Source organism: Emys orbicularis, chromosome 2, assembly GCF_028017835.1.
Source record: "Emys orbicularis isolate rEmyOrb1 chromosome 2, rEmyOrb1.hap1, whole genome shotgun sequence".
In the NCBI taxonomy this organism is placed as follows: domain Eukaryota; kingdom Metazoa; phylum Chordata; order Testudines; family Emydidae; genus Emys; species Emys orbicularis.
The window spans coordinates 216,207,908-216,233,681 of NC_088684.1; the positions used below are offsets into that span (position 1 = coordinate 216,207,908).

Consider the following 25,774-nt stretch of genomic DNA (forward strand, 5'->3'; position numbering starts at 1 on the left):
CTTCTAAATGAAGAACTGAAACTTCAGAGATCAGGCAATTTACGTTTCACTTAGAGGAAGCTAATTGACTAGAATGCCAAGCTTAGTATTGAGAAAACCAAAAGAGTCAGCAAGAAAGGACTAGGGACAAAAAAGTTGGAATTATAAGAGCAAGAAAAAAAGGGGTAAGTCATATCAGTTGACCTTTATAAATCACAAAAGAACCACCATACAGAAGGGATAGGGGAGAGGAGGAGGAATGACAGAGCATAAAATAAATGCAAAGAAAAGTCAGGAAGGAGTCTCACGGCACCCTCCAGTTTCCTCAACAAGGAAAATAGAGTGGCCTCTTGGATATTAAGAGAATATAGCTGCTGAGCACACAGACCTACACCATCTTAAAATAATTTAAGTACTGAGGAGGAGGCACAGACTGAACAACAAGAGCCAGGTGACCTTAAGGTAAAAAGCTGCCATTACTATCAAGAAATTCCAATATCGAAAGTTTAAGTCTATTCATTCAAAGCAATGTTCTATTCTTCCAAACAGATAAAGTCGGATGAAGTACAGTGATACTAATGAATAAATATACCAAATGAATGTACACCTCAAATACACATTGAAAATCCTTGAATATTTTCCTACCACATTATTGTTTAAAAGACTGTTTCTGCAGCAGCCTCTTAAGGATTTCTGCTGCTCTAACTTCTGTAAGATGCTCATAACCAGAAGGGTGCAAAAGAATCCAGTTGCAGTCTAGTTTCCTAGGTAATTAGTTTAAGCAAAAAAGAGGTGGTTATGCAAGTTGGAAATGTGTGCATGACAAATTACATGTCTGCAAGTTACTAATATGCCCCTCTCCCACCTCAACTGATTCACTACAATCACTCACATTTTTAGCTAAAAATGAAAAAAGGGAAGAGGCAAAAATTTGTAAACCTGGAAACAAAGAACTAATGTTTTGTAACAGTATTTTAAATAGCAGATTCACAGTTAAAGCCAAGAATAAAGTATTTCCACCATAGTCCTTGAAATCAACCATGGCTAAAACCTACCAGTTATACTGCATTAGTCATGGAAAAAGCCCAGTGTTTACACAGCATGGTAACTAGTGACTTAAGAGAAATTTGAGATGAAAAAAGGCATAAACTTGTCTGTGTTTTTACCTCTTTTTGAGCAATGCCCATTCTGTCCCTCCAGTGCATCAAAACCAGATCTACTTTCTCTTTGGCAAATTTTTCTACTTCTTTAGCAGCTTTTCCAGCCAGTCTCTGCCACTCTGGCACTTTACTAAGCTTGCCATATTGGTCCTGTGGAACAAAAGCCTATCAGTAACTTAACAGAAATTTATTCACAAGTGTATTTTGGAGACAATGAGCATCAACATTTTACAACAGTTTCTTCCCTCCCTCCCCCATTTAGATAGCAGGTACAGTACATGGAACAAGTTACACAGCTAAATAGAGAATTAGTCATTTTAAGCTCACCATTCTTTTTAGATAAATACAATTTTTCTACTTACAGCTGCAATTTTTAAATTATCCCTAATATGCATCCGGTCAGCATCTTTCTCAGGAACAGGATCAGCGCTGTCCAGGTATGCCAGCAAACCTGATGGCTAAAGCCACAAAATAAATAATTTGTATTCCATAACAGATCTCTGGATTCAAGAGTAAGTTATACTGGTGTAAGTGCCTAGTGTAGGTAAGTAGTCTATCATATACAAAAACCCTACATTAAAAGAATGGAAATATTGCCACATACTTGTCAAACACTTGCAAGTTAGGAAATACTAGCATTAAGGTTGCACAGGCAACGTTAATCTGGCCCCCCTTGTGCATATATATTCAGATAGTACATCTCTACCCCGATATAACACGACCCCGTATATAATGTGGTAAAGCAGTGCTCTGGGGGAGCGGGGCTGTGCACTCTGCCGGATCAAAGCAAGTTCAATATAATGCAGTTTCACCTATAACGCGGTAAGATTTTTTGGCTCCCGAGGAAGCGTTATATCGGGGTAGACGTGTATGTAATTAAAGACTATTTTCCCCCCACAGGACCCTGCTTCACTCAGTACACAGGATGGACTGTACTCAAGAAGTTAATCAGGGTTGCATAGTGAACAGAATTTTGTATGTAGGACCACTGCCCCATTTGTTGAAGAAGCTGGAAGTTGTGTAGTGAATGAAGCAGGGGACTGCAGGAAGAGACAGGATGGTCTTATGTTTAATGCAGTTAATCTGGGGTACCTGGCATTCGCTTCTGTCTGAAGATAGGATACTGGGCTAGATGGATCTTTGGTCTGACCCAGTATGCCCATTCTGATGTAAAAGCCAATCTGGAGCACTGGATTCTCTATCTGTGCCACAGAGTTCCAATGAGATTTTTCCTGGGGTTTAACACCGCCAAATTTGCTGTCTCCATGAAAATTGGCACACGGGACATCCCTGATACCAGGGCAATCCCCATGCCCAATTTGAGCCCCTTCCCAGAAGTATGGAGATGCTAGAACTTGCCAGTGATTGTTGAAAGTATTTAACAGTTCCCCCCCCCCCCCCCTGTATTTCTTTGCCTTGTTTAACTGAATTTTGTTTGATTTTTAAAAGAAAGTTCAGCCTGAAACAGAGACCCAGCATGGCAAATATCAGCCAGAATGGTTGAAGTTTAACAAAATTACAAGCAACGGAAAACTGAGTTCAATAATGGAAAGGGTAAGGCAACCTTAAACTATTTTATAGAAGTTCTTAGATACTACACTGCTAAGGGATTATAAGTGCCTTCCAGCAGTTCTTTAAGCTATGGGTAACAGCATAGCTATAGGCATAGCTACTAGATCCACCTAGAATCCAAGATTTTGGCAAGTTTCCCTTGGACTAGGATACTAGCCAAATGAACAATGAGTGCATCACAACTTTCCCTCAACCCAAAAGCCAAGCTCTTCAATGTAAAGCAATGAAGTTAGCTGTTTGGCAATGCTTTCATCAAAACTTACTTAATCTTTTAAAAAGCATCACTTACTATATCTCTTGTGCCATCCGAAGAGCTTGCCCCCTTACTGGCTTCACTCCACTCTTTCCTTTTCTAGTTCACGGCCTTTTTCCAACTTGTTTCGTGTGCTTTTATTCTCTCCATCTACTCCTTATCTCTACTGTGTTCCATTTTCTATCTCAACCCGTTTTTAAAACAATAGTTTTATCTACAGAGAGTCTTTGCCCCATCCACACAGCTAGAGTCTCATTTCTGCCTTCCACACTCTTTAGTTAAGATAGCTACAGTGACTAGGTTGCTCTGATCTCTGATTTGTCCCCTTACCTCAAGAGAAGGAGCCAGCAGCTCCAGTTAGCTCATCTGCCAGTTCAAGTTACTTCTTCCCCCAAGTGACTGTGTTTCCCATTCCCCTACCCTGGCAAAATCTTTACTTGTGTATTAATGACAATAGGTGTTACAGGCTTTAAAATTGTATGTTCTATAAAGTTATACCATCTTTCCCACCCTCCAACCTAATCTCCTGCATTGCATGTCAAACTTAACATTGACACTAAACAAAAGGTGCCCAGGTATTAAAAAACCCTAAGCTACTCAGGTATATTTAGTTGAAATTTTTTACAACTAAAAAAATACCAACATGTGATGACCAAAAAAAAAAAAAAAAAAAAAAAAAAAAAAAAAAGAGTACACTTACCAAAATACGTTTCAACAAGCTCATAGCAGTTGCATTTTCAGCTGTCCAAAGGCCCACTAAATGTCTACTTAGCTGTCTGAAAAATGAAGACATTGAGAAATTTTTACTGTTGTCTTGGCTAGAACAGTAGTTTTTTAATCATTACTGCCTTATAAAAGAGTTTTACATTGTCAGCACATCCAACGCTCAGATGCCCTTTGTTCAGAAGAGCAAGAATAAAAGAAGATAGGTTAATGTGAACTAGGTACCTTTTTGTACAGCGCTTCAGTATGCTGCTCTGTAACTTCCTCATGCAGATCCTGCCGGCGTGCTCTAAAAAGGTACGTTAATATGAACTAGGTACCTTTTAAAGCGTGCTAGCAGAGTCTACACGGCGCAGTTAAAGAGCAACACACTGGAAAGCTTTACAAATTACACCTCTCTGGTGCATTTTGCCAGTGCCATGTAGATAAGCCTAAAGTTATGCTTTGTGAAAATTATACTTTTATCATTGTCTCAAACAGATCATGTATCTGAACAAATAGAGGAAGGCACTCCAAAAGCAGAGTACTAGGGAAATATTAGCCTTCCTCCATACATTCCCATAAGAAAGTTTAAGTATCTAGCTTGCATAGTAAGCAAAGAAATGTATGCCATCTTGATCATTAAAGCCGCATTAAAACTGGACTGTATGAGGAACTCAAGAGAAGTGAGTTGTGAAATCTTGTTTACGAAATTGTACTGTCACACTTAAAGTGCTACTAGGCAAAGCAGTTAAAATGCAAAGAAAATGTCTAAAACTACACCCAGTCATAACAGAGTACTTCATTTGTAGCATTTAAATATGAAAATTAAGCTTAAAATGAAGAATGAGTCTTCTAAAACAAGAATGGAAGCTTCCCATGTTTCAGCTTTCCCATATATGAATAATGCAAATATTAATCATCCTATTAATATCAAATAAAACTTGACACACCTATTTGTAAGCATCCTTTGATCTGCGCTTATTGTAAACATAGCGGTACGTAAATGACGAGGTAAGGCACCTTCACTGAGGGCAAGATCTTGCATTTTGGTAGCAATCTCTTTATCTCCTTCCTTTGGAAACAGGACAAGATGATTACTATGGAGAGAATCTTAATTGAGCTGTTCTATCTTTAGTTTACAATATTCATTACAAACTATTTTGACTATTTGACTAGTTTAGGTATATGCATTTTGGGTAATTCTGAATGGTTAATTTTGCACTTCTATTCAGGGCACCTCCTACGTAGCTTTAAAAAATAAATTCTCAGCAGCAGCAGGGATCAGAGGTTCTAACTGAAGGGAAGTCACAAGAACAGAAGCTTTCCAATTTGCTTTAAGACATTAGTTTAAATAGCCATTACAACCTAAAAAAAATTGGCATGTTTACAGTAACACCAAATTTGCTCATTTTAGAATTCGTGATGTTTTGCTCCCCAGCAACCAGCCCCACAAATTCAACCTGGGATCTGAAAGACAAGCTGGATTCTTTTACTTGTGTACTACCATCAGTTAGAGAGTCTGGGCAACTTGAACTTAATTAACAGTGCTGTGTTTCACAGTTCAGGACAACTGCACTCGTATTTTCCACAGTGGTCCAGTGAGGGTACCTACTCTCAGGCTTCCACCAACTCTCTGACTTACAGCTCCCCAGCAATTGCCTTTCTTGGGTGAAGACCTGCATCTCACTCCCTTCTGACTGGGCTATTTCCAGGCTACACAGGTTCCTGCCTTCACTGTGTTATTCCCAGCAGAGGAAGGCTTCCCAAGAACACCTGCTTACTTTCAGAGACTAACAGAGTGAGTGATTGTCAATGGTTATAAGTTATTGAAGGGCTCTTCTTATGCAAGCCTATTTTATTCCTAAGGTAAAAGCACCACAGAACACAAAAATAAAAGAACCTACTCACATGCTAATAAGCTTACCAGGGATTACCCCAACCCTAACATGGGCTCTGACTGGAGCAGTCCCTCAAACAGCTGACCCAAAGGGTTTCCCTTTTAGTTTTAAATACATCACAGCTTCAGCTCAGAACAAAACACCCAGTCTTATAGGTCTCAGTAGGCCCAGTCCTTCCTTCCAACCCTTGTCTAAGGACTTTGGCAGGACCTCTGTCGAGGGCCCATTTGCTGGATCAGAAAGAAGGCCTTCAGCCAGTTTAAAGCCAGTCTATTTATCCAAAAAATCCTTTGTCTAGGAGCCCATAGAGAATTCAGTTTTGAACTAGTATATGCATACCTCTCCCCGGGGGCAGCTTCAATGGGCTGATAATGGAGAAAGTATATTAGCATCCCTCTCCTACTAGAGAAGGTATATCCAACAGCTCAACACAACACAATTGCATTTTTACTACAATGGACCTCAAAGGTATTAAATATAATTCAATTCAAGAAAATTCAGTCCGTCACATTATATATGTGCAAGCCAGAATAGACTGTCTCATTCTGCTATAGTCTGAGGATATTTACCACTGAAAAGTTGGAACTGGTTTTTACTACTGACAAGCTGCAGATTCCAATTTCCTATTCAGAAAAGAAATAAAGCCACATTCAACACTTCTCAGCATGTTATCCCAAAGTAATTGTTATTTAAAAAATAATCTCACCTCTATTATTGCCTTCATAACCAAACCAGCTCCTTTTACAATTGCCATTGAAGGGTGCTGAAAAGAGTTAGTTACAATTTAGCAACAGCACAAACTAACTTACATTTTTATGGGGAAAATGAACAGTTCAAGGGACAGGAAACTGAACTTCATCTAGGATGCAGTTCTGAATTCAGTTCTGGTCAAAAATTACCAAATTTTTATAGTTCTTGGGGAGCATAGGCTCAGGGCCCCTGAAATAAATTAAGAGTTCTGACCTGTTCCTATGAACAAGAGTCCATATTACAGTCATGCAAATAGCACTACTGAAAGTTTTCAGGGTACTCTCAAAGACTGAAATGATCAAATGGACATGGAAACAATTCTTCTCGGCCTGGTCCACACTACAAAGTTTTACAGGCAAAACTTTGCATTTGCTAGAACAGCCTTAAATGCATCCACGCTCAATTTTAAATCTTGCTGACAAAACCCTGAGCTTCTGTTGGTCAAATTAAACCAGTTCCCAGAGCAGCACAAACCCTCTACCAGCACTCTTCTACTGGCAAAATGCCTGTGTGGACGCTGAATTACTTATACCGGTACAGAGAGAGTCCTCCAGCAACAATCCCACAATGCTATTGTCCCCACAGACTTTTTGAATTCTGCAATCGGAGATCACAGTGACTGGAAGCCCATGCCCTTTTGAAATGCCTCTCTTCCTGCTAGCACATAGGTATGGCTTGAAATAGTAAGAGAACAAAAAGGTCTCACCTGAAAGAGCTTAAAGAGGGTTCTCCCATTAGATGCTACCATCTCTAACAACATATCAAACTGCTGCCCTTCAGTTGTCTCACTATACGGAGCACAGAGGGCAAATGTAAGGAAGTCCAGAAGTGAACTAATAACAAGGGCACCTGTCCCATGATCCTGAAATTTAAATGAAGTGTGTAAGAATTTTAATCATAGCAGCTGCTTTTAAAATCTTTACTTAGGATTCTTCAGTATTGTCCTTGAGCTACAAAAAGGAGTACAGTCATTTCCCCCACCACTCTTACCTGCATCCCACTTGTAGCTAATAATTAGCAGTATTTCAAATACAGAAAGATAAAAACCATTGCCATCATTTTAGTGTGGCAAAACAAAAGTTTCCAGAGCATCCCACAAGGGATTCATTATATCATGCTTCACAGCAGCTGTGAGTCCTCTGAACGGAGTTGAAAGTTTTTTTGAAAAACCAAAAGAGCTCAAATAAATCAGAGCGCTACAGATCAGAGGAGCTACAGTTTCTAAGTAGTCCTTTTAGAGTCCTTGCATGAGTTTGTTCTGTTGGAAAGGATTGGTTTAACGGGGATGCTTTTCTGACTATATTAGGCTGAACACATTATTAAAAAAACCTAATGAGAGCCCTCTTATGGCATGTCTACACTGCCCTGCATTTTGCACAAGGGGGGTTTGAATAGCACCAAAGTGCTGCACTATGACTCCTCTGCGTGGATGCTGCAGGCACAAACTTAAAGGTTCCGAGTTATCAATAATTTAGTCCTCTTTGGTAACTCAGGACCTGTAAATTCACACCTTCAGCATCCACACAGGGGAGTTACAGCATAGCACTTTGGTGCACACTGCTATTCATATGCCCTTAGCCCAAACGGCAGGGTAGTGTAGACTTGCTCTTAGGGTCTGTGGAGAGAGCAGTTTCACTCTGATTTCCCCAGATACAAACTGACTGAACACAGTCTCAATATCAATTAGATATATTTTTGCATGTGAGCAATGAGTGCAAACTTCTCTTATGGCAAAGATATGCACAAGCTTACTTTAAAGGACTTGCTATATATGACCTGTCAAACCCTCAACCTTGAATATTTCAGTACTTTTTCATGAACTATGCCTTAATCTATTACTTACCACATGAGAATTAAATTTCTCCAATAAGTTTTCCAGAAACTTCTTTGAAGAAAGAAGGGAAGCTTTGTTCAGCTGCTCTTGCCTCAAGTCGTAATCATCATGCATAGGCTATGTGATAAAGAAAGCATTCATAAATGCAGTCATATTTCAGCCTTCGAACTAAACTTAAAGATCTGCACAAGTCTTTTGATGTAGCTGAATGAAGCTACAGTCCAAAATTTAATACTAACAGTGGATTCGTGACAAAGGAAAACAAGCTAGTTATGAGCGTGAATCCTGTTTCTACTTCTAAACCATGACAACTGAGTCTACTCATGTGATACTATTGGATATCCTACGTACACTGCAAGATACACATGCACTACACTTTCCACACAAACTCCCATTTTCAGCACCTTGCAATTCACATATTTAATCATTTCAAAATAGGAAATATCCTATTCTGTAACATAGTTGAGAATTAAACACTTACACACATGAGAGCACATAGCATGTCAATAGAAGCATGGGTTACTCCATCATTGTTTCTTTTAAGAGCTTTTACCACCTTTACTCCTAGACGTTCCCGAAATCTGTCACGAGAAAAAAGGTAATTTAAAACGGATATTGCAAGTGCACTTACCTAAAAAGTAAGTATCAAGATATTTTTTCAAAAAGCTTTTGATATCAAGAGCCTTTGAACAGCTAACTCAGAATTTAGGGCTTGTCTATATGAATTGTTAGTATGTGGCAAGCTGGGGTATAAGTCTCTCTCACACTAGCCTGTTGCATACTAATGGCTCGTTTTCACTACCGCGCGACATTGGTGCTGTTGCATCGCGTCAGGTGAAGACGCATTGCGCCAATGGGAGAGCGTTCTCCCGTCGACATAATTACTCCACCTCAATGAGAGACAGAAGCTATGTCGGCAGGACATCATCTCCACCAACAAAGTGGTGTCTACACCACGCTAAATTGATGCAACTTATGTTGCTCAGGGTGTGGTTTTCACACCCCTGAGAAATGTCACTTACACTGACTTAAGCCGTACTGTATACAAGGCCTAAGCGTCTGCATGGAACCTTCTGCTGCGCACTAAAGATTCTGTAGTGCACTTTGATCTACTCCCATTTCAAAGCAGAGTAGATCAAAGTGCACTACAGAATCTTTAGAGTGCGACAGCAGGATCTACACCAGGGGTCTCAAACGACCATGAGGGCCACATGAGGACTAGTGCATTGAACCGAGGGCTGCATCACTGACACCCCCCCTCGCTGCCTCTGGCCGCGCCCCCACTCCACCCCTTCAATTAGGCCCCGCCCCATTCCAACCCCTTCCCCGAAGTCCCCACCCCAACGATGCCCCCAAGGGGTGCAGAAAGCGTGCAGGGTGTGGCAGGGGGCTCAGGACAGGGGGTTGGGGTGCTCCCTGCCTGCCTGCCCTGGCCCCGCGCCGCTCCAGGAAGCGGCTGGAACTGTGTCCCTGCAGCCCCTGGAAGGGCGGGGGGGGGCGCTCAGGGTTCCGTGCGTGCGCTGCTCTTGCCACTCCTCTAGGTACCTCCCACAAAGCTCCCATTGGGCGTGGTTCCCTGTTCCCAGCCAATGGGAGCTGCGGGGGGCGGTGCCTGGAAGGAGGCAATACAGGAGCCTTCTGCCTCCTTCCCCCTCCCCCCCGGCCCGAAGGGGCGTGCTGCCAGCTGCTTCAGAGCGTGGCGCGGGGCTCGCAACGCCACAGGGGGCAATCCCGCAGGTAGGCAGAGGGGCGCGGGGAGCTTGGCGGGCCACACACCGCATGCGGCCCATGGGCCACGTGTTTGAGACCCCGATCTACACAGACAGACAGGATATGTCTACACAGCAAAGAGATAACTGCAACTGGCCCGTGCCAGCCGACTCTGGCTCGTGCTGCAGGGCTGTTTCACTGCTGTGTAGACTTCCGGGCTCTGGCTGGAGTCCAAGCTCTGGGACCCTCCCATGCCGCAGGGTCCTAGTGCCCAGGCGCCAGCGCAAGCCCAGAAGTCTACACAGCAGTGAAACAGCACTGATGCCTGAGCCCGAGCCAGCTAACACCAGCCAGCCGTGGGTGACCAGTTGCTGTGTAGACATACCCTTAGAGCCCAAAAGGATGGTGTGGGGTAAACTTAGTGTGGAGCAAGCTGGGGTGTAACTGCTCATATATACACACACAAGTCTTTAGAGGACCTCTCCCTACATATTTTCATTACAACTAAACAACGTACATTAAGGCCAAAAGACAGCTGAGTCCAAAAGCCCAAAAAGTCAGAGTTCAAAGTCTGACATAATGGTAGTTATAGTAAGGACATGGACTTACTAAACACACAACAAAAGAAATTATCACTTTACATGACCAGTGAAAAGTTTACAATAGTTTAATGCCCAAAAATCAGAGAATTCAAGTTCAAGAAATTAAAGTATAGCTAGAAGATTTTTTTTTTTAATTTAATTTGCCCAATTTTTTTCTATTTATAAAATTTCTTCGCAATAATCTTTTAAAAGCCACATACATACTCTTAACACATATAATGAAGGCTGAACGGACTTCATTTTCACAAAGTAGCCTAACTGTGAAAGTGAACAAGACATGCACAATTTCTTCAGAAAGTCAGTCAAAAGGTTTCCAGATTGCATCTTTAAGCCAATTAAGAGTATGTACCATGAGTTCTACGAAGTGGCAATGAGCAACATCGCAAAACCTACTTCCTTCACATCTTACTTTTTGCTCCTCTAATGCATGTAATCCAAGGTGTAACTTACTTTACACTAAACTTGGTGCTCACTGCACCTTTTATCCCCTGTGGAATGTATGGAATTTGTAATTGCAGCTGATGTGTCACCAGAAAGATTAAACCAGAGGTAGTCTATTTTTTGGTCATGGTCCAAATTTCTTGGTGAAGGTATAGTCAAGGTCCAGACTCCAAAGAAACAACAATAATGAAAAATAGTAAATAAAGATTTTGGGGTTCATTCAAAAGCATCTGGCGGTCCATCTATTGACTACCCCTGGATTAAACCATTGCATTTGTTCTTTCAAGGAAAAAAAGATCAGTTTTGAGTGTTCTACCAGTAAATATCTAACATACACTATAACTTAAAAGCAGAACCATAGCTGGCAATGCTAAAGATTAAATCTTAGAGTGCTGAGAACCCCTAATTCAGAAACCGTGAGCAAGATGCAGTTTACACAATCAGGTGATCCAGTATCATCAACCTTATAGTTTTACATACATGAAACTGCTACTTTATAAAAGTTTTTCCCTGAAGCCTCAGCAATTATGGATGATCCCAACCTCAACTCAGACTCAAAGTTTCAAGGAGACTGGTGAGTACAAGCCTTTAGAACAGTTTCCCGCTATCAGCTTAAATACTTACTTAGGAAGCTGAGTAAAGGCAAGGAAGCCAGCTTTTGAAGCAACTAGTCGTCTCACAGCTTGGAACTGGCTTTCAAGTTCTGCATTAGATGCTACAATGTCCCCCTCTTGAGACAGTAATGCTGTTATGGCATTATTAATCAGTTTCTCCTTGTTTTCAGAGAACAGACCCTGGTTAAGGAGGAAGAACCATTAATACTTGTATAAAGTAACAAAACTGTAAGAGATTGGGCAGAGAATTAATTCTTACATCTTGTGTTACTGCATGCAGAACTCCACTGTATGAGATGTTAGCATTGAACCTGAACACAGCATCTGCAAAATTACCATCTGCAATGAAAAACAAAACGTAGTTGGGAGTTACAGGATTTTAAATGGCTTAGAGATATGTTGTGCTATTAAAAAAAAAAAAAAAAAAAAAAAAAGGACACCATGTACTTTGAACTGCAGTAAAAGCTGAACTTACTTGGAGGAGCAGCTAAAAACCGGAGGTGAAGGCTCTCTACTTCCTCATCTACAGGCATGCTCAGCAATCCCCAGCGCTGGCCTTTGTGTGTTGGGGTCATTTTCACACACACATCTCTATTGCCAGAGGCTCTTACTCCATCCAGCAAGCTAGCTAACAGGGAATCTCTGAGAAGACAGAAACATTTTAGACACTTCCTACCCTGTGAATTTATTTAGGTACTTAGCTGGAAAATTATGATTGTTATAAGAAAAAAGTTGAGCACACTGACTGAACCGTAAGTACGTGTGCCCAAGATTCCTACTGGAATTTACATAGATCAGTGTTTTCCACTCTTTAAAGTTTGTAATGCTACCAAATACAAACTGTATAAGCCAATGACATGCCAAACTATAGTGGAACTCTTCCACTAACAATAAGGAGATATGTAAAGGGATAGTAGATGGTGTAGTATGGTAGGGAAAGTAGTATTTCAGCTAGACAAGATTTTTCTGGCTTTTTTTCTTCCTTACATGTGCTACTTTCGTTTTTATTTTCTGCACACAAGCACCTTGCTCTACAATCAGAGGTGCCCAGCTTATGGCCCATTCACAGCCCAACAGAGCATTTCATAAGGCCCACAGCCTGCTTCCACACAATATACTAGCAACTCATTCATTAGCATTCTGCTGTCATGTTTACATCATTTTAGTTTACACAAGAGTGAAAATAGGCTGTTTCTATGTACAAGTATTGTCTAAATACATACAAAATAAGTTGAACTTAAAATATAAATCAATACAGGTGACTTTAAATCTTAATATGTAGAATCTGTTTGGCCCACATAAGGATGTACTTAGGTTTATATGGCCCTCCTGTGTAATAATAAGGTTGAGCACCACTACTCTACAGGATATAGGATATCCTCAGCCACATTTAATCCATACAGGTGTGATGGACAGACGGGGGGGGGGGGGGAGTGGGGGGAGAAAGGAGGAGGAGAGAGAAGAGGAAAGATTAACTCAGTCCAGACATTAAACAAACAGTTAAGCACATGGATACCAGCTAAATATCTAGATTTAATATATTAGCTTTCAATCAATAGTAGTTTCTCAAGATAGAGCTTGTTAATATTGTCTCTCTCCTCTAAATCGACCTTACTTCCTAACACTCCAGTTTGTTTAATCAGCATGTCTAACTACAAAACTTTTCAAAAACTTGTCAATTACCTTGACACCAAGTTGACAAAATGTCTATTTCTAATTGACCCTCTACGACTATTCACCTGTATGGGATAATATACGTGTAGGAGAAATTTTTTTTTTTTTTTTTTTAAGTTTCTTCCACGATCCCGTTTACTGAAAGCAGATAGATATGGAACACCAAGGAGTTCACAAATTTAAGTGAGAAGCAGATGACACATGGGGAGATGTCACGTGGTATCTGTTTGAGGTAGTACAGGCATCTTCAGGGATGTACCTTCAACAAGTCACAGAGAGTTGAAGGCAGGCTTTGAATGAAGGGAGTCTGAATTTGGTCCTTGAAGGTGTTATTTTTAACTTCACACAGCTTACATAATATTTTTGTCATTCAACTGATTTCCCATTTACATTTCTCTGTAATCAAACTTTTAAAATACCTCTCTGTTGAAGAATATTTTCGGATTTGTCCCTTGATAAATTCAATGGTAAAAAGCTGTGGATTTTCACAATCACATACCAGTGCAAATACCTAAAAAGAAGAAGCCATGTAATAAGAGACCACCACACTTATAGGAAGCATTTAATGCACTTCTCATGTACTCAAGGAGGTGAATTGTTGAACCAATGCTCAATGTTACAATATATACTCAAGTTTCAAGGAAATGACAAAAAATAAATAAATAAATAAATAAAATAATGAGAACTGCAAGTGTAATCAGAACTTCCTAGAATTTGTTTTGTCAGCTTTTTTTTTGGTTTGTGTTTTTTCAAAATGAATCCCAAGAATGGTTTCTGTATCTTTAGAAAAGGGGGTCAGACAGAATGAACACAGTAAATAGAACCAATGAGTGAACCTCAGTTTTAATTGTCATGTTGCAGTAGTACTATAGAATAATAAATTTGACTATTAAAATGCAATATTGTAAACAGGATTGTCACCTACCTCTCCTAGAGGTTTCAGTGTCACAATATTATAAGTAGCAGGATCCCGCTCTACTAAGCAAGTTTCTGTAAGGGCTAATACTCTTTTCACAGGTTCCTTAAAGAAAGAACATGTTAGAAAAGGGGACCTCTATTTTAGCCACCTAATAAATCAAACCAATAAGATGTAGTCTAAATTTGTAGACCTTACCGAATGTCTAGGTGTTATTTTTTGAACAACAAATTCTGCTAAAGATGTGATAGACTCATCATTGCTGTATTTCCCAAAGCGAAGGCTCAAGTATTGCTCAAATTCTAAAGGTTCTTTCCTTATTCGGAGGGAGATGCCTATATAATTGCCAGCATGTTCTATTGCACTTTTGATAATTTCTTCCCTTTGCTCAGATGCAAACATGTGCTGCAAATTTTAGGAAGAGATATTTAGGTAAGTTTAACACAAAAAATAAGAAACTGAACATCAGGTATAATCAGCTCACAGACTTAAAGTTTCTTAATAGTTATAAAAAAAGTCGACTTATTTATATTGCATGGCAGTCTGATTTTTTTTATTAGTATCATTTACTAGTAAATGTTGTTAACTTGACAAATGGCATACTTCCCCCCCCACACACACACACAACCAGAAATACTATGACAATAAAGAATTAACATTTCTCCACAGCAGTTTGTAACTTGACTTCACTAGTTAAAATGGTTATAAAATTTTTTAAGTAAAGACATTTTCCTAAAATAATCAGAAATAAAGTATTATATAGAAGTTGTTAATCAACAATACCCATTGTAAGTTTTTTGTAAACAAGAAATAAGACACGAAGTGTGTCTTGAATAGCTTAACTCATGTTTCCCTCTTTAATAAATAGAAAATTAAAATACTTAATAGTGGCAGCACTGATGTAGAGGTATCTACGTTTAAGGTAATTCCTACTGCAGAGCTATCTTGTTTTGCTGCAGACCATTCAGTTGCTTGCAATGTTGTTCACAATAAGTAGCTTAGGATTTTTATTTTAATTCTGCATGGGTTCTCTGCTCCCTCATTTTAACTTGTTCCACTCAAGTTTATACACAGGCAGATAATAACCAGTCTCCCAGTTAGTACTTAAGGGGACTTGGGCAGAATTCCATATTAAATGTTTTATTGAACCAACTTCTGTTGATGAAAGAAGCTTTCAAGGTCTGTGGAGATCAAAAGCTTATCTCTTTCACCAACAGAAGTTGGCCCAATGTCGCTCTCATATCCTGGGACCAACGTGGCTACAACACGACCAATATTAAACGTTGTATAATTGGCCCTGTTGAACTTACTAAATGGCTTGTAGATTGAGTAGTTTGATATCTGCCATGGTAGTGATTTGAACTTTCAGGCAAGAGAATGAGACAGCCTCACACTTATTATTCTGTTTATGTAAAACTTCTCATGACTTGATATGCATAAAATGTTATAATACTCACCAATCTACTAAATCCTCCATAAAGTATAGCGAAACCTCCCTGATAGTCAGAGAGATCAGCAAAGCCTTCGATATTTCTGTAGTCATAGGAACACAGGACTTTATTAGTTGCAGGATTAATTTGATCAAACCCTCCAGGAGTCACTTCCAGAATCACAGGTTTTCTCATGTCACTCCAGTGATGCTTATAGCAGTTGTATCTCTATGAAAGAAGAAACTGCTGTTAAGTTCAGAGACAACCAAAAAGACTTCTTCACCTTCTGAGGACTACATCTACACATAACAGTTCTTTAATTTGAGATTGTTTCATATGATCAAGCAAGTTTCCCCAATAAATCTGAAAGCCTGACAGCACAGCATGGTTTGACCTAACTTTACCTCCTGACCTTCACGTTTATTTATTACATTGTAATTGATATAAGCTTAACCCAGTCTTCACTTACGGGATATTCACACTGCAACATGAGCCCGGGCTCAAGCCTATCCGTCACCCCTCGCATTTACACTGAAATAGTGCTAACCCAGTGCTCGGCCCCAGTGTCCCAGGATCCTGCAGGGTAGGACCACCCAAGGTAGAGTCCGATGGAACCCAGGGTCCAAGCCCTATTGCTTTGCATTGTAGCTGCAGCCCCGCTTGACTCAAGGCCTGGGAGTCATCCAGAAGTATGACAATTATCCTAACAATCTGCAAGCCACTCGGAGAACTGAAGTTACCCCCCTTGGTGTTAACCTATTCTCTTCTGATCACCGCTCTGCAAGCACACTATCAGAGAGCCTCCTGGGTTGGGTTATCTGTTCGAGCTTCCTGTAAAGTGCAGGATAGGCAGTAAAGTTTTCTCACAGTGCACCATGGTCGTAGGGCTAGAGAGGCCACATTCTGCAGGGGACACTAGGGACTCTGGCATATGGTTACCTTGACTTGGGTCTGCACACTGCCAGACGCCAGAGCCCTAGGTTTAGCACGGGTTAGAAGAGTCTTAAAGGCAGGGTTTAAATACCATGTAGACACTCAAGCCCAGGGTCCCCCATCATGGGTCAGTTGACTCAAGTCCCACAAACCCTGGGCTTACATTGCAATGTAGACATAGCCTTAGACAGGGAATCCCCAACAAATTTCAGTCATTAGAATCTTGATTGTTCTAGAACAGTGCTATGGAATACTTGTTTAGTAAAGTATCACTTCAAAAAAGTCCTACATGGTGTCGCCCTAGAATGGTAATAGGCTTCTAGACACTCAAAAGGATATAAATGAACAAAGCCATCAAAACAGAAGACCTATTAAGATGCATTCCAGGGAGACGAGTGGATGTGAAACCAAGTGTCAAGGTATGGGTGTTAAATGCATAAATCTCATAAGCTGACTTACTACAGAGATTCATTAGCTAGTTTCCAGTAAGCTCTTTCATGCTCTCTCCAGAAGTCTTCTTTGAGAAGATATGTTTGGAAGTTTTCCTCTACTCCCACTATACATCAAGAATTTGCATTCCCCCCCCCCCGCCCCTTCACAGCAGCTAGCAATGAGGTGATGAAGTCCTCCCAAAGTACATAAGTGCTACTACACATTTACTTTCAAACACAAGTCTTTGCTGACCAGTGTTCTGATAACTTCACTTTAATTTCAACTATTTCTAATTAATAATATTCAATCTCCTTTCAAAAGAGATTTTTGAAATAGATCCACAGTTCTGTAGTCTGTTTACTATAGCTACACCACATAAGTGTACCTTGATAGCAACCCTTGAAGTGACAGAGAAGTATATTTTTTCCAGTTTGTTTGTGCAGTTATACATGTTACCTCTTTGCTCTATATGGAGAGTTCTCCCATATTGTTCATCTCACAACATTTAAAAAAAAAGAAGAAAAAAGAAAAAAAAATTGCAAAGCCACAAAATTGGCAGGAAATTCAGATTTAGGTGTAGCCATAACTATTTAAAATATAAAGGGACATGGTCAACTCGAAATTAAAGTCTGTTTTTACAGTATTTGTAAATATGAAATGACTGGATTTGTAGTCCAATACAGACAGGCCTGATACTTGCCCTTCCTGTGATTTTTCCTTCTGAAAAGTCTGTTCTGAATCTCTGTAAAAAGGAGAATGGAAACAAGTTGTTACTGTGATTTCAGTGAGAAAATAATTCATTGTTTTAATTATTCCCGAGGGACTCCGATGTGAATCCTTTTGGGATAGTCTAAAACTTAAAGATTTAAAAGTTGTATATTTAAAGTGCACCATTTGTTTTATATAAAAACATACGTTCACTGGTAGCGAACAACGCAGTGATACTCAGACGGAGGCTCACAAGCCGCAAGTACCTCTTTATGCATCTCCCGCAGCACGTGATATTAAAACACTGTGCAGTTTAATTATGAATCACTCCAAATACTTTTACTGTGTTATTAACAGAGGTGAAAGTAAGCTGGTACCGCGTACTGGTAAGAAAGCGGCTGCTGGTACAGGCTGGTATAAAGCCGACGTTAAAGCGCTGCTGCTGCGGCGGGGGCAAAAGGGGCATCTGCCCTGGGGCCAGGCGATTTAAAAGGGCCCAGGGTTCCCAGCCACTGTGGCAGTGGCCAGAGCCCCAGGCAGCGTAGGGCGGGCAACGCTGAAGGGCTGGCTGGGGTAGGCTGGCACCCAGCCCTGCCCATAGGCGCGGGAAGTATAGGTGCAGGGGGTGCTGCATCACCCCCCCAGGCTTTGCACCCAGCGTGGCCCCTCGCCCGGGGTGCCAGCTCCTCACCCACCACTGGCCCCTCTGCTGCCATCCAGGGTCCCAGCTGCCGGCCTGGGGCTCCGCAACCGGCCCCAGCTATGATCCCAGCCTGGGGTGGAGAGGGGCGTGACCGGTTGAAGGAGCAGACGCAGCTCAGCACTCCCACCCTAAAAATTGTTCCAGCTCCACTGGCCCTGCCCCTTCCACCTGAGGCCCCGCCCCTTCGGGGGCCCAGAGCCAGGCCTCCCCCACCGTGCCCAGGGACCTGGCAGCATTGCGTCCCAGTAAGAGATTTAAGTTAATTGGTTAATAACCAGGGGTGAAAGTAAGTTACCAACTTGCATTAAGTTATTCACTTATATGCTATAAGAATATTAAATATTTAGTACCATAGTAAATGAAACATTCACACTACTGTGGCTCTTTTGGGTAATATTGGTCATTAATTTGGCTACTAAACCACTGAGGTCTGAGTATCACTGGTCTAACACATTGAGTAAATTGGAGTCTTAGATACAAGTTATTTCAATGAACACTGTAGGCCAAGTATACAAATATCTACTTTAATATATAAGCACAGCAGCTTTCCTTCTCATCACATAAAATACAAAGTGAACATTCTTATTACATCTAATAGTGTAACAATACAGTAACATATCTTAAATTGGTTGAATAGCCAAATAACTAGTTCTTACCAGTGCTTCTGTAATGAGTTCTGTTCTATGGTCTGTAGAAAACTTAAGAGTTTCAGACTTCTTTCCACTCCCCTTACGAAAGGTGAGGCTGAATTCTGTTCCTTGCCCCTTTCCAACAGGACCGATACTACAAATATCTCCATAAGGCCACTAAGGTAAACAAATTAAGGTAATTTGATAAGTTTCTATTAATGTAAGAAATAGAATCTTTTATATCCAAATGTAGTGAAACAGGTATTTAAGGGTGTATTTGTACTTTAGGTCTCTTTATAAAAGAGGTCTTAATTGTTAAAAACAATTAAGGTTATAACAAAACCCAACACTCTAGTTTGTGACTAATATAAAGGTATACAGTAACTAAATATGGGAGTTATCAACAAGCAGCATATACATCTGTTTTATGATTAAGTATTCAAATTTGATGAAGAAGCTCAATGTATTCACTCTCTGCTGAAAGTGATAGCTAGGATTTAAAAAAAGCTAACATTTCGACTAATGAGAAAGCACAAGGATCCAAGCAAAGAAGGATAAAATTTGTGACCCTGCAGTTCTCTGCTCTGCAGTGATTCCTTTCAGGGACACAGGAACTGTCAAGTAGTCCTGAGATAGGACACAAAAAAAGGGAAGTTGAAAGAGATTGTTTTACTAAGTAACTATTTTAGTTCTGTTGTGTAACAGAACAAAGGACTATACAAGCTTCTAAAGCCACCAAATCACAGTTTAAACTATTAGCTATTGCATCAACTACTTTTCTTTAGCGTATAAAAAGGACAATCTGACTGAGCAAGCCTAGGCACTGCAGTGCCTAATCATGAAATTAGTGCAACTGATACCCCTTTTGGTTATGCTTAGTGTTTACACCAGAGAGAAACCTCTAAAACATAGCTGACCACACTCAATATTAAGGAGGGGACAAGAAAAGTCAGAAAAGTATTAACATGAAATCAGATTGCATTAGGATATCTTAAGGTATCCAAGAAGGCTATAATTACATTTATCATTACCTGATTTGTGACTTCTAGTGTGTTCGGATTGTATGTAGTGATGGCATGGGTTCCAACTGAGAAGACTCTCTTATACCTAAAACATAACAAAAAAAGTATTTAGTTTAAAAGTATTTTCCTGAAATCTCATAAAAACAATATGTACAGATATTCTACTATAAATACACTATCCCCCATTAGGAGAGAACCAACATAAGCCTAATCATAGTCACTAACCATTACAATGAATATGGCCAGACTTAAGTGAGTATGCAATTATTTCTCAATATAAAGGATTAAGTTTGCTAGAGTACCCTTTTATCCCTTCATCTTTGCCTCTTAACAATGTGCCTGGTGAACAGAAGAGAAAGGAAAGGTTTAAGAATATTTAAATTGTTGCAGCATTCTCTCCCTCCCTGCCAAACACAGGAAGATCTAAGCCCAAAAACTTAAATAATGTGCATTGACATGTTAGGATAATATTCAGAAGTACAAAATACCAATGGGAAACTTGCAATGGGTATTTGAACCAACATGACTATATGCAGAAAGGCAAAAAAATGAGGGAGAAAACTGATAGTTACAAATTCAAAATAGCATAAATTGAGACAATTCTGAATGGAGAACACAGCTTCCAAATAAAAGTAACTACTTCAATACTTTTCTCCAAGGAACTATATTGACCTAATTCAACAACAATAAAAAATTAGACAAAAGCCGCACCAGAAGTTTGATGGTTTGTGTGGTTCAAAGAAAGGCCAACTGGTCCAAATCTACCAACTGCTAGTTTGCAGCAAGCACCTGAGTATATAGGATCTATACAAATCTTATTTAAAAATAACTTAAGACCTCTAACTTCAAGATCAATGTGTGTGTGTAAATCAGCATTTTAACATTTATGCAAATACAAGAGCTAGAAATCTGGAATTAGAGTTCTACAAACATCTTTAAATCACACCCTGATTCCCTGCCCCTGTATAATTCATCAAAACTATTAGTAATTAGAGTAACTAGGTATATTTTACATACAGACTTCACACATATTGAAAACATACACATTCCTCAGCATGTTTCAGCTATCAAGAGCCCTCTACTCAACGTGGCTAAAAATGGTATGGCAGGAGCGTATCTCATGGCTGATCGTTAACTATGGATAAGGTAGACATAGTGGGATTTTTCGTCAACAAAGGAGGTATTAAGGAGACACTTTTCTCTGGATCATGGTGGAAGGGTAAACAGTAAAGTTTTCCTTTGAATCGCAAAGGCAAGCAGGTAGATACATTTTTCAGTGAATGGACAAGCGAACTGGAGGAGGGTCCCAAAGTGAAGTTGTTCTTTACATCATATGTATTCTGTGTGATACAACGATCTTTAGTCTCTATTCAAGTGGTGAGGTGCCTGGAAGTAAGAGGCTTTGGGTGGACAGAAAGTTAAATGACTAAGTGAAAGAGGTAGTTTCCAGAAGCACCTTCAATTAATATTTTACACACAAGTCAGTTTAAGATTTCTAAAAGGTGACAAGTCAATAAGCAGTAAGGGTCTGGCAGCAGTCAGTTTTACTACTTGAGAGATATTCCTCAATTAGTTATGAGTATCTTCAGAAACAAGCAACCCTAGGAGGAGAAATTATAGACAGTTACCTTCATTCAAGGTTTCATTTCAATATTGCCTAACGTTTAGTTTAGGCATCTGAAGAAGTGAGGTTCTTACCCACGAAAGCTTATGCTCCCAATACTTCTGTTAGTCTTAAAGGTGCCACAGGACCCTCTGTTGCATGTTAGAAATAACCTAGAAGCTTCTGGACAGATGGGCAAAGCATTTGATAACATGGTTCCATATCAGTCTGATTTAGCTCATTTGTTTTTATTGTTCAAGGTGTTCATTCACTTTGTGGTTTCTTGTTCTAACAGTAGAAAGTAGGAAAAACTGAACCAATACTACTAACAGGTGAATAGTAAAGATTACCAAGAGTTAATATGAAATTCTGACTCATTATGCCTTAGAATCAAGGTGGAATGATTTAATTCAGCAAGCAGAACCCCAATTTAATTTTGTTTTGCATCTGTACTTTATTCACTACTTAGAAGAAGAAGAACTTTTTCAATATCAAGTGTCCCACTGAATTAAATGGCATATTGTATGTCACAACACAAATGATCCTGCAGGCAGGACATTTTATATGTTGACCACAACAATGGAATAAGGTCCCTGTTCTAGGCTTTTCAGCAGCATTTCAATATACACTTAAATTCAGAAAGAGTCCATTAGTATTATATAGCAAAAGATGGTGTAGATGAACTTGTGATTATTCCACAAAATAAAAAAAGCAGAGTAAGGAAGTTTTAACTTTTTATAGGCTAGCATGACCTTTGTTGCAGCAGTCTGTTCACCTGTAGAATTGTAAAAGGGTGCTGGCTTCAATCTCTGAGTCTGTCATGCATTTTATGGATTGTGAGCAAGTGTTTTACGAATTACAGTTGGAGAACTACTATCTCATATTGCTTAGGTCAGGGGTCGGCAACTTTCGGCACGCGGCTCGCCAGGGTAAGCACCCTGGCTGGCCGGGCCAGTTTTATTTACCTGCTGACGCGGCAGGTTCAGCCGATCGCGGCCCCCACTGGCCGCGGTTCGCCGTCCCGGGCCAATGGGGGCGGCGAGAAGCGGCGCAGCTTCTCGCCGCCCCCATTGGCCCGGGACGGCGAACCGCGGCCAGTGGGGGCCGCGATCGGCCGAACCTGCCGCGTCAGCAGGTAAATAAAACTGGCCCAGCCCGCCAGGGTGCTTACCCTGGCGAGCCACGTGCCGAACGTTGCCGACCCCTGGCTTAGGTTCTAGTTACCAGCAAGACCACTTCTCACCAAGCAGATTATGGCAGTCAAGGTTCAACACCAGTTGGCAGTATTGGAACCTTGGTAGACGGCGGGAGGGTATTTTCAATGGAGAGATCTTGATTCTGGATTTCACTTGCCCCATTGGTCAGAAACAACCAGAGTCTGTTGGCATTTAGGGCACGGAACAAAACCTCTGTTCACTCAAACTTTTTAACCTTATGAGGCTGGTGGAGAAGAGGATTTTGTATTTAAAGATAGCTTTTGTTTCCTTCTCTCACCCCCCGCCCCCCCAAAATGTTGCCACAGAATTTAAAATGTAATAGTTGTAAAGTTCAGGAGTGTCCTTTCATGCAGACAATTTGCAAAATGTTAATCAAGATTAACTGTTTTAGTTATTGAAGATGTCCCCAGAGGTTTAGGAACAGGATGTGTGTTTTGTAATTTAAATATAAAAATGCAGAATACATCACAGCCTCTTTAAATCCAATTTTCTTTCTTGAGGCTGTTCAAACTTGAATCCCAACAGTGTTCTATTGTCAGGGATGCAAGACAGAATTTTGGCTATCCAAAAGTCTCTTCACTGCACTCCAGGAGAAAAGCCTGGAGCACAGTCTTTTCTGAACTGCCATGTTTGTATCTCACCCCTTCATTCAGGAAGCTGAAACCCTATTTACCACAGAAATTCAGGTGTCTGAGATCTTCAGATAGATTTCTACTGCTGCCACATCTGCACATACAGTATGAGAAGAGGCTGGTGTGTACCAGTTTTAGATTCTGGTGATTTTATAAAGTTATTTTTCATATTTATTATCTAGTATGTAACAGCACTGTAGGATAAACTCCAGTACCAGTTAAAGCCAGCACTTTTTCAGTTATAGCCTGTACCATAAAACTGCCTATAAAAAAGTTTAAGTAGACATGTAGCTAAATTGCTATATGAAAACAGCTTTTTATAGAAGATTTTAATTCTGCTGCTCAGATCTTCACACTGACATAAAGCAAAAAATAAAAACTACATTTTTAAAAGCTACCACTTTGTCAGAATGGCTTTAACTGACCCATTGCTAATTAATGGATATTCTCTGGCTGAAGTTTAAAGTGCCTCTTACAGGAAATCAAGAACTTTTGTTTATTCATTCAAAATTTTGAATATTTGTTTTTCTGCTAAGAAAATTCACCTCTCTTTTTTCTTGAGCACATTGATCTGGGGACATTTTTAGAACTAAAAGTCTGGATCAATGCACATCTGGCCCTGTGCAGCAAAATCTTTAACCATCCAGACTGCTCCCTTTTCACATTACACATTCCATACATTTTTTTTTTTTTTAGGCTTCCAAACAGAAGGTCAACTAAGTTTAAGTAGGTACCATTTTCCCTTGAACACCAATGGAAAACAATCCAATTTGGTGTTCATATATTTTAAGAATACAGTGGCTCACATTCATAAGTTGTGCTGCCTGTAAACTTTGATATGATATGCTCTAGACAGACACACTTATTTGTAAGCAAAGATTCAAGTTAAGAACAGTTAGCAATTGTCAGGATTTTGTGATAACAGTCAAAAATGTTTGCACTACAATAATAGTACCCTGAACAAGACAAACTGATTGTAATGAGTGATGCTTTAGAAAAAAAAAATATTGCCTTTAGTAAAAGTTTAAACACAATTTGGGGCCTAGTATAGATTTAGTGACACATATGACTAGGTTTTAATTTAAGTGAAGCATATATATTTCTCCTTTACACTTATACACACAGAAGAGCTTATATTAAAAGAGCATTAAAGTTGCAAACTCAAGAGTTAGAAAATGTCAGAATGAAGGTCTCCTGTGCAACCTTAATTCATATGTGCACATCCCATATGATACAGTCTAATTACACTGGTCTACAATTTTTGAGAAGTCGTCTGCTTCAGAGATAAAATGTGCTATTTATTATGTATTTTGATGTGCTGAATTCAAATATGACAATTAAAACAACTGATTGGCTACTGTTTAAGACATTTAAGTTTTTACATTTTATGTCTATGTATATTGTGTAGATAGTAGAGTTTTAATCTCAAATTGTAAACCTAGGTCTTTTCATGTGTTTATGGTTGCTTTACATGATAATATTTCACCTGTCCTGTTTATGTAACACTTTAAAAATCAGCAAAAGGGTTATATAAATAAAAATTATGAAACGAAAGGCAAAAAACTATTATGTACATAGTTTAGTCCTATTCAGTGTCTACTCGGCGCTTCTTGGCTTGTCTCTTGTATTCGTTAAATGGAGCATCTCTTGTCACTGTCCAGCAATAGTCTGCAAGCATTGATGGGCTCCATTTGCCCTGATTGCAACAATGGAGAAACGCTATGTCCTGGTGAAATCGCTCACCATGCTCATCGCTCACTGCTCCGCAGTTCGGTGGAAAAAAATCTAGATGAGAGTGCAAAAAATGTATCTTTAGTGACATGTTGCAACCAAGGCTTTTGTATGCCTTGAGGAGGTTTTCCGCCAACAACCTGTAGTTGTCTGCCTTGTTGTTTCCGAGAAAATTTATTGCCACTAACTGGAAGGCTTTCCAGGCCGTCTTTTCCTTGCCACGCAGTGCATGGTCAAATGCATCATCTCGAAGAAGTTCACGAATCTGAGGACCAACGAAGACATCTTCCTTTATCTTAGCTTCACTTAACCTTGGAAATTTTCCACAGAGGTACTTGAAAGCTGCTTGTGTTTTGTCAATGGCCTTGACAAAGTTCTTCATCAGACCCAGCTTGATGTGTAAGGGTGGTAACAAAATCTTCCTTGATTCAACAAGTGGTGGATGCTGAACACTTTTCCTCCCAGGTTCCAATGACTGTCGGAGTGGCCAATCTTTCTTGATGTAGTGGGAATCTCTTGCACGACTATCCCATTGGCAGAGAAAACAGCAGTACTTTGTGTATCCAGTCTGCAGACCAAGCAAGAGAGCAACAACCTTCAAATCGCCACAAAGCTGCCACTGATGT

General features: G+C 40.0%; 1 protein-coding gene across 1 annotated transcript in view; it reads right to left on the bottom strand.

The window, feature by feature from the left end:
* Nucleotides 1–25,774, bottom strand: part of DNAJC13 (DnaJ heat shock protein family (Hsp40) member C13) — a 101,474-nt gene that overhangs the window by 59,122 nt on the left and 16,578 nt on the right. The window contains exons 3-20 of the mRNA XM_065397728.1: nt 19,975–20,050; nt 18,971–19,120; nt 17,604–17,645; nt 15,566–15,766; nt 14,307–14,513; nt 14,118–14,213; nt 13,612–13,703; nt 11,994–12,160; nt 11,778–11,857; nt 11,529–11,698; nt 8,633–8,732; nt 8,161–8,268; nt 7,024–7,179; nt 6,274–6,330; nt 4,620–4,741; nt 3,665–3,740; nt 1,502–1,597; nt 1,146–1,289 (exon numbers count right to left, since the gene is read on the bottom strand). Coding sequence (XP_065253800.1) covers nt 1,146–1,289; nt 1,502–1,597; nt 3,665–3,740; nt 4,620–4,741; nt 6,274–6,330; nt 7,024–7,179; nt 8,161–8,268; nt 8,633–8,732; nt 11,529–11,698; nt 11,778–11,857; nt 11,994–12,160; nt 13,612–13,703; nt 14,118–14,213; nt 14,307–14,513; nt 15,566–15,766; nt 17,604–17,645; nt 18,971–19,120; nt 19,975–20,050 — 2,140 coding nt within the window. The remainder of the gene's footprint in view (nt 1–1,145; nt 1,290–1,501; nt 1,598–3,664; nt 3,741–4,619; nt 4,742–6,273; nt 6,331–7,023; nt 7,180–8,160; nt 8,269–8,632; nt 8,733–11,528; nt 11,699–11,777; nt 11,858–11,993; nt 12,161–13,611; nt 13,704–14,117; nt 14,214–14,306; nt 14,514–15,565; nt 15,767–17,603; nt 17,646–18,970; nt 19,121–19,974; nt 20,051–25,774) is intronic.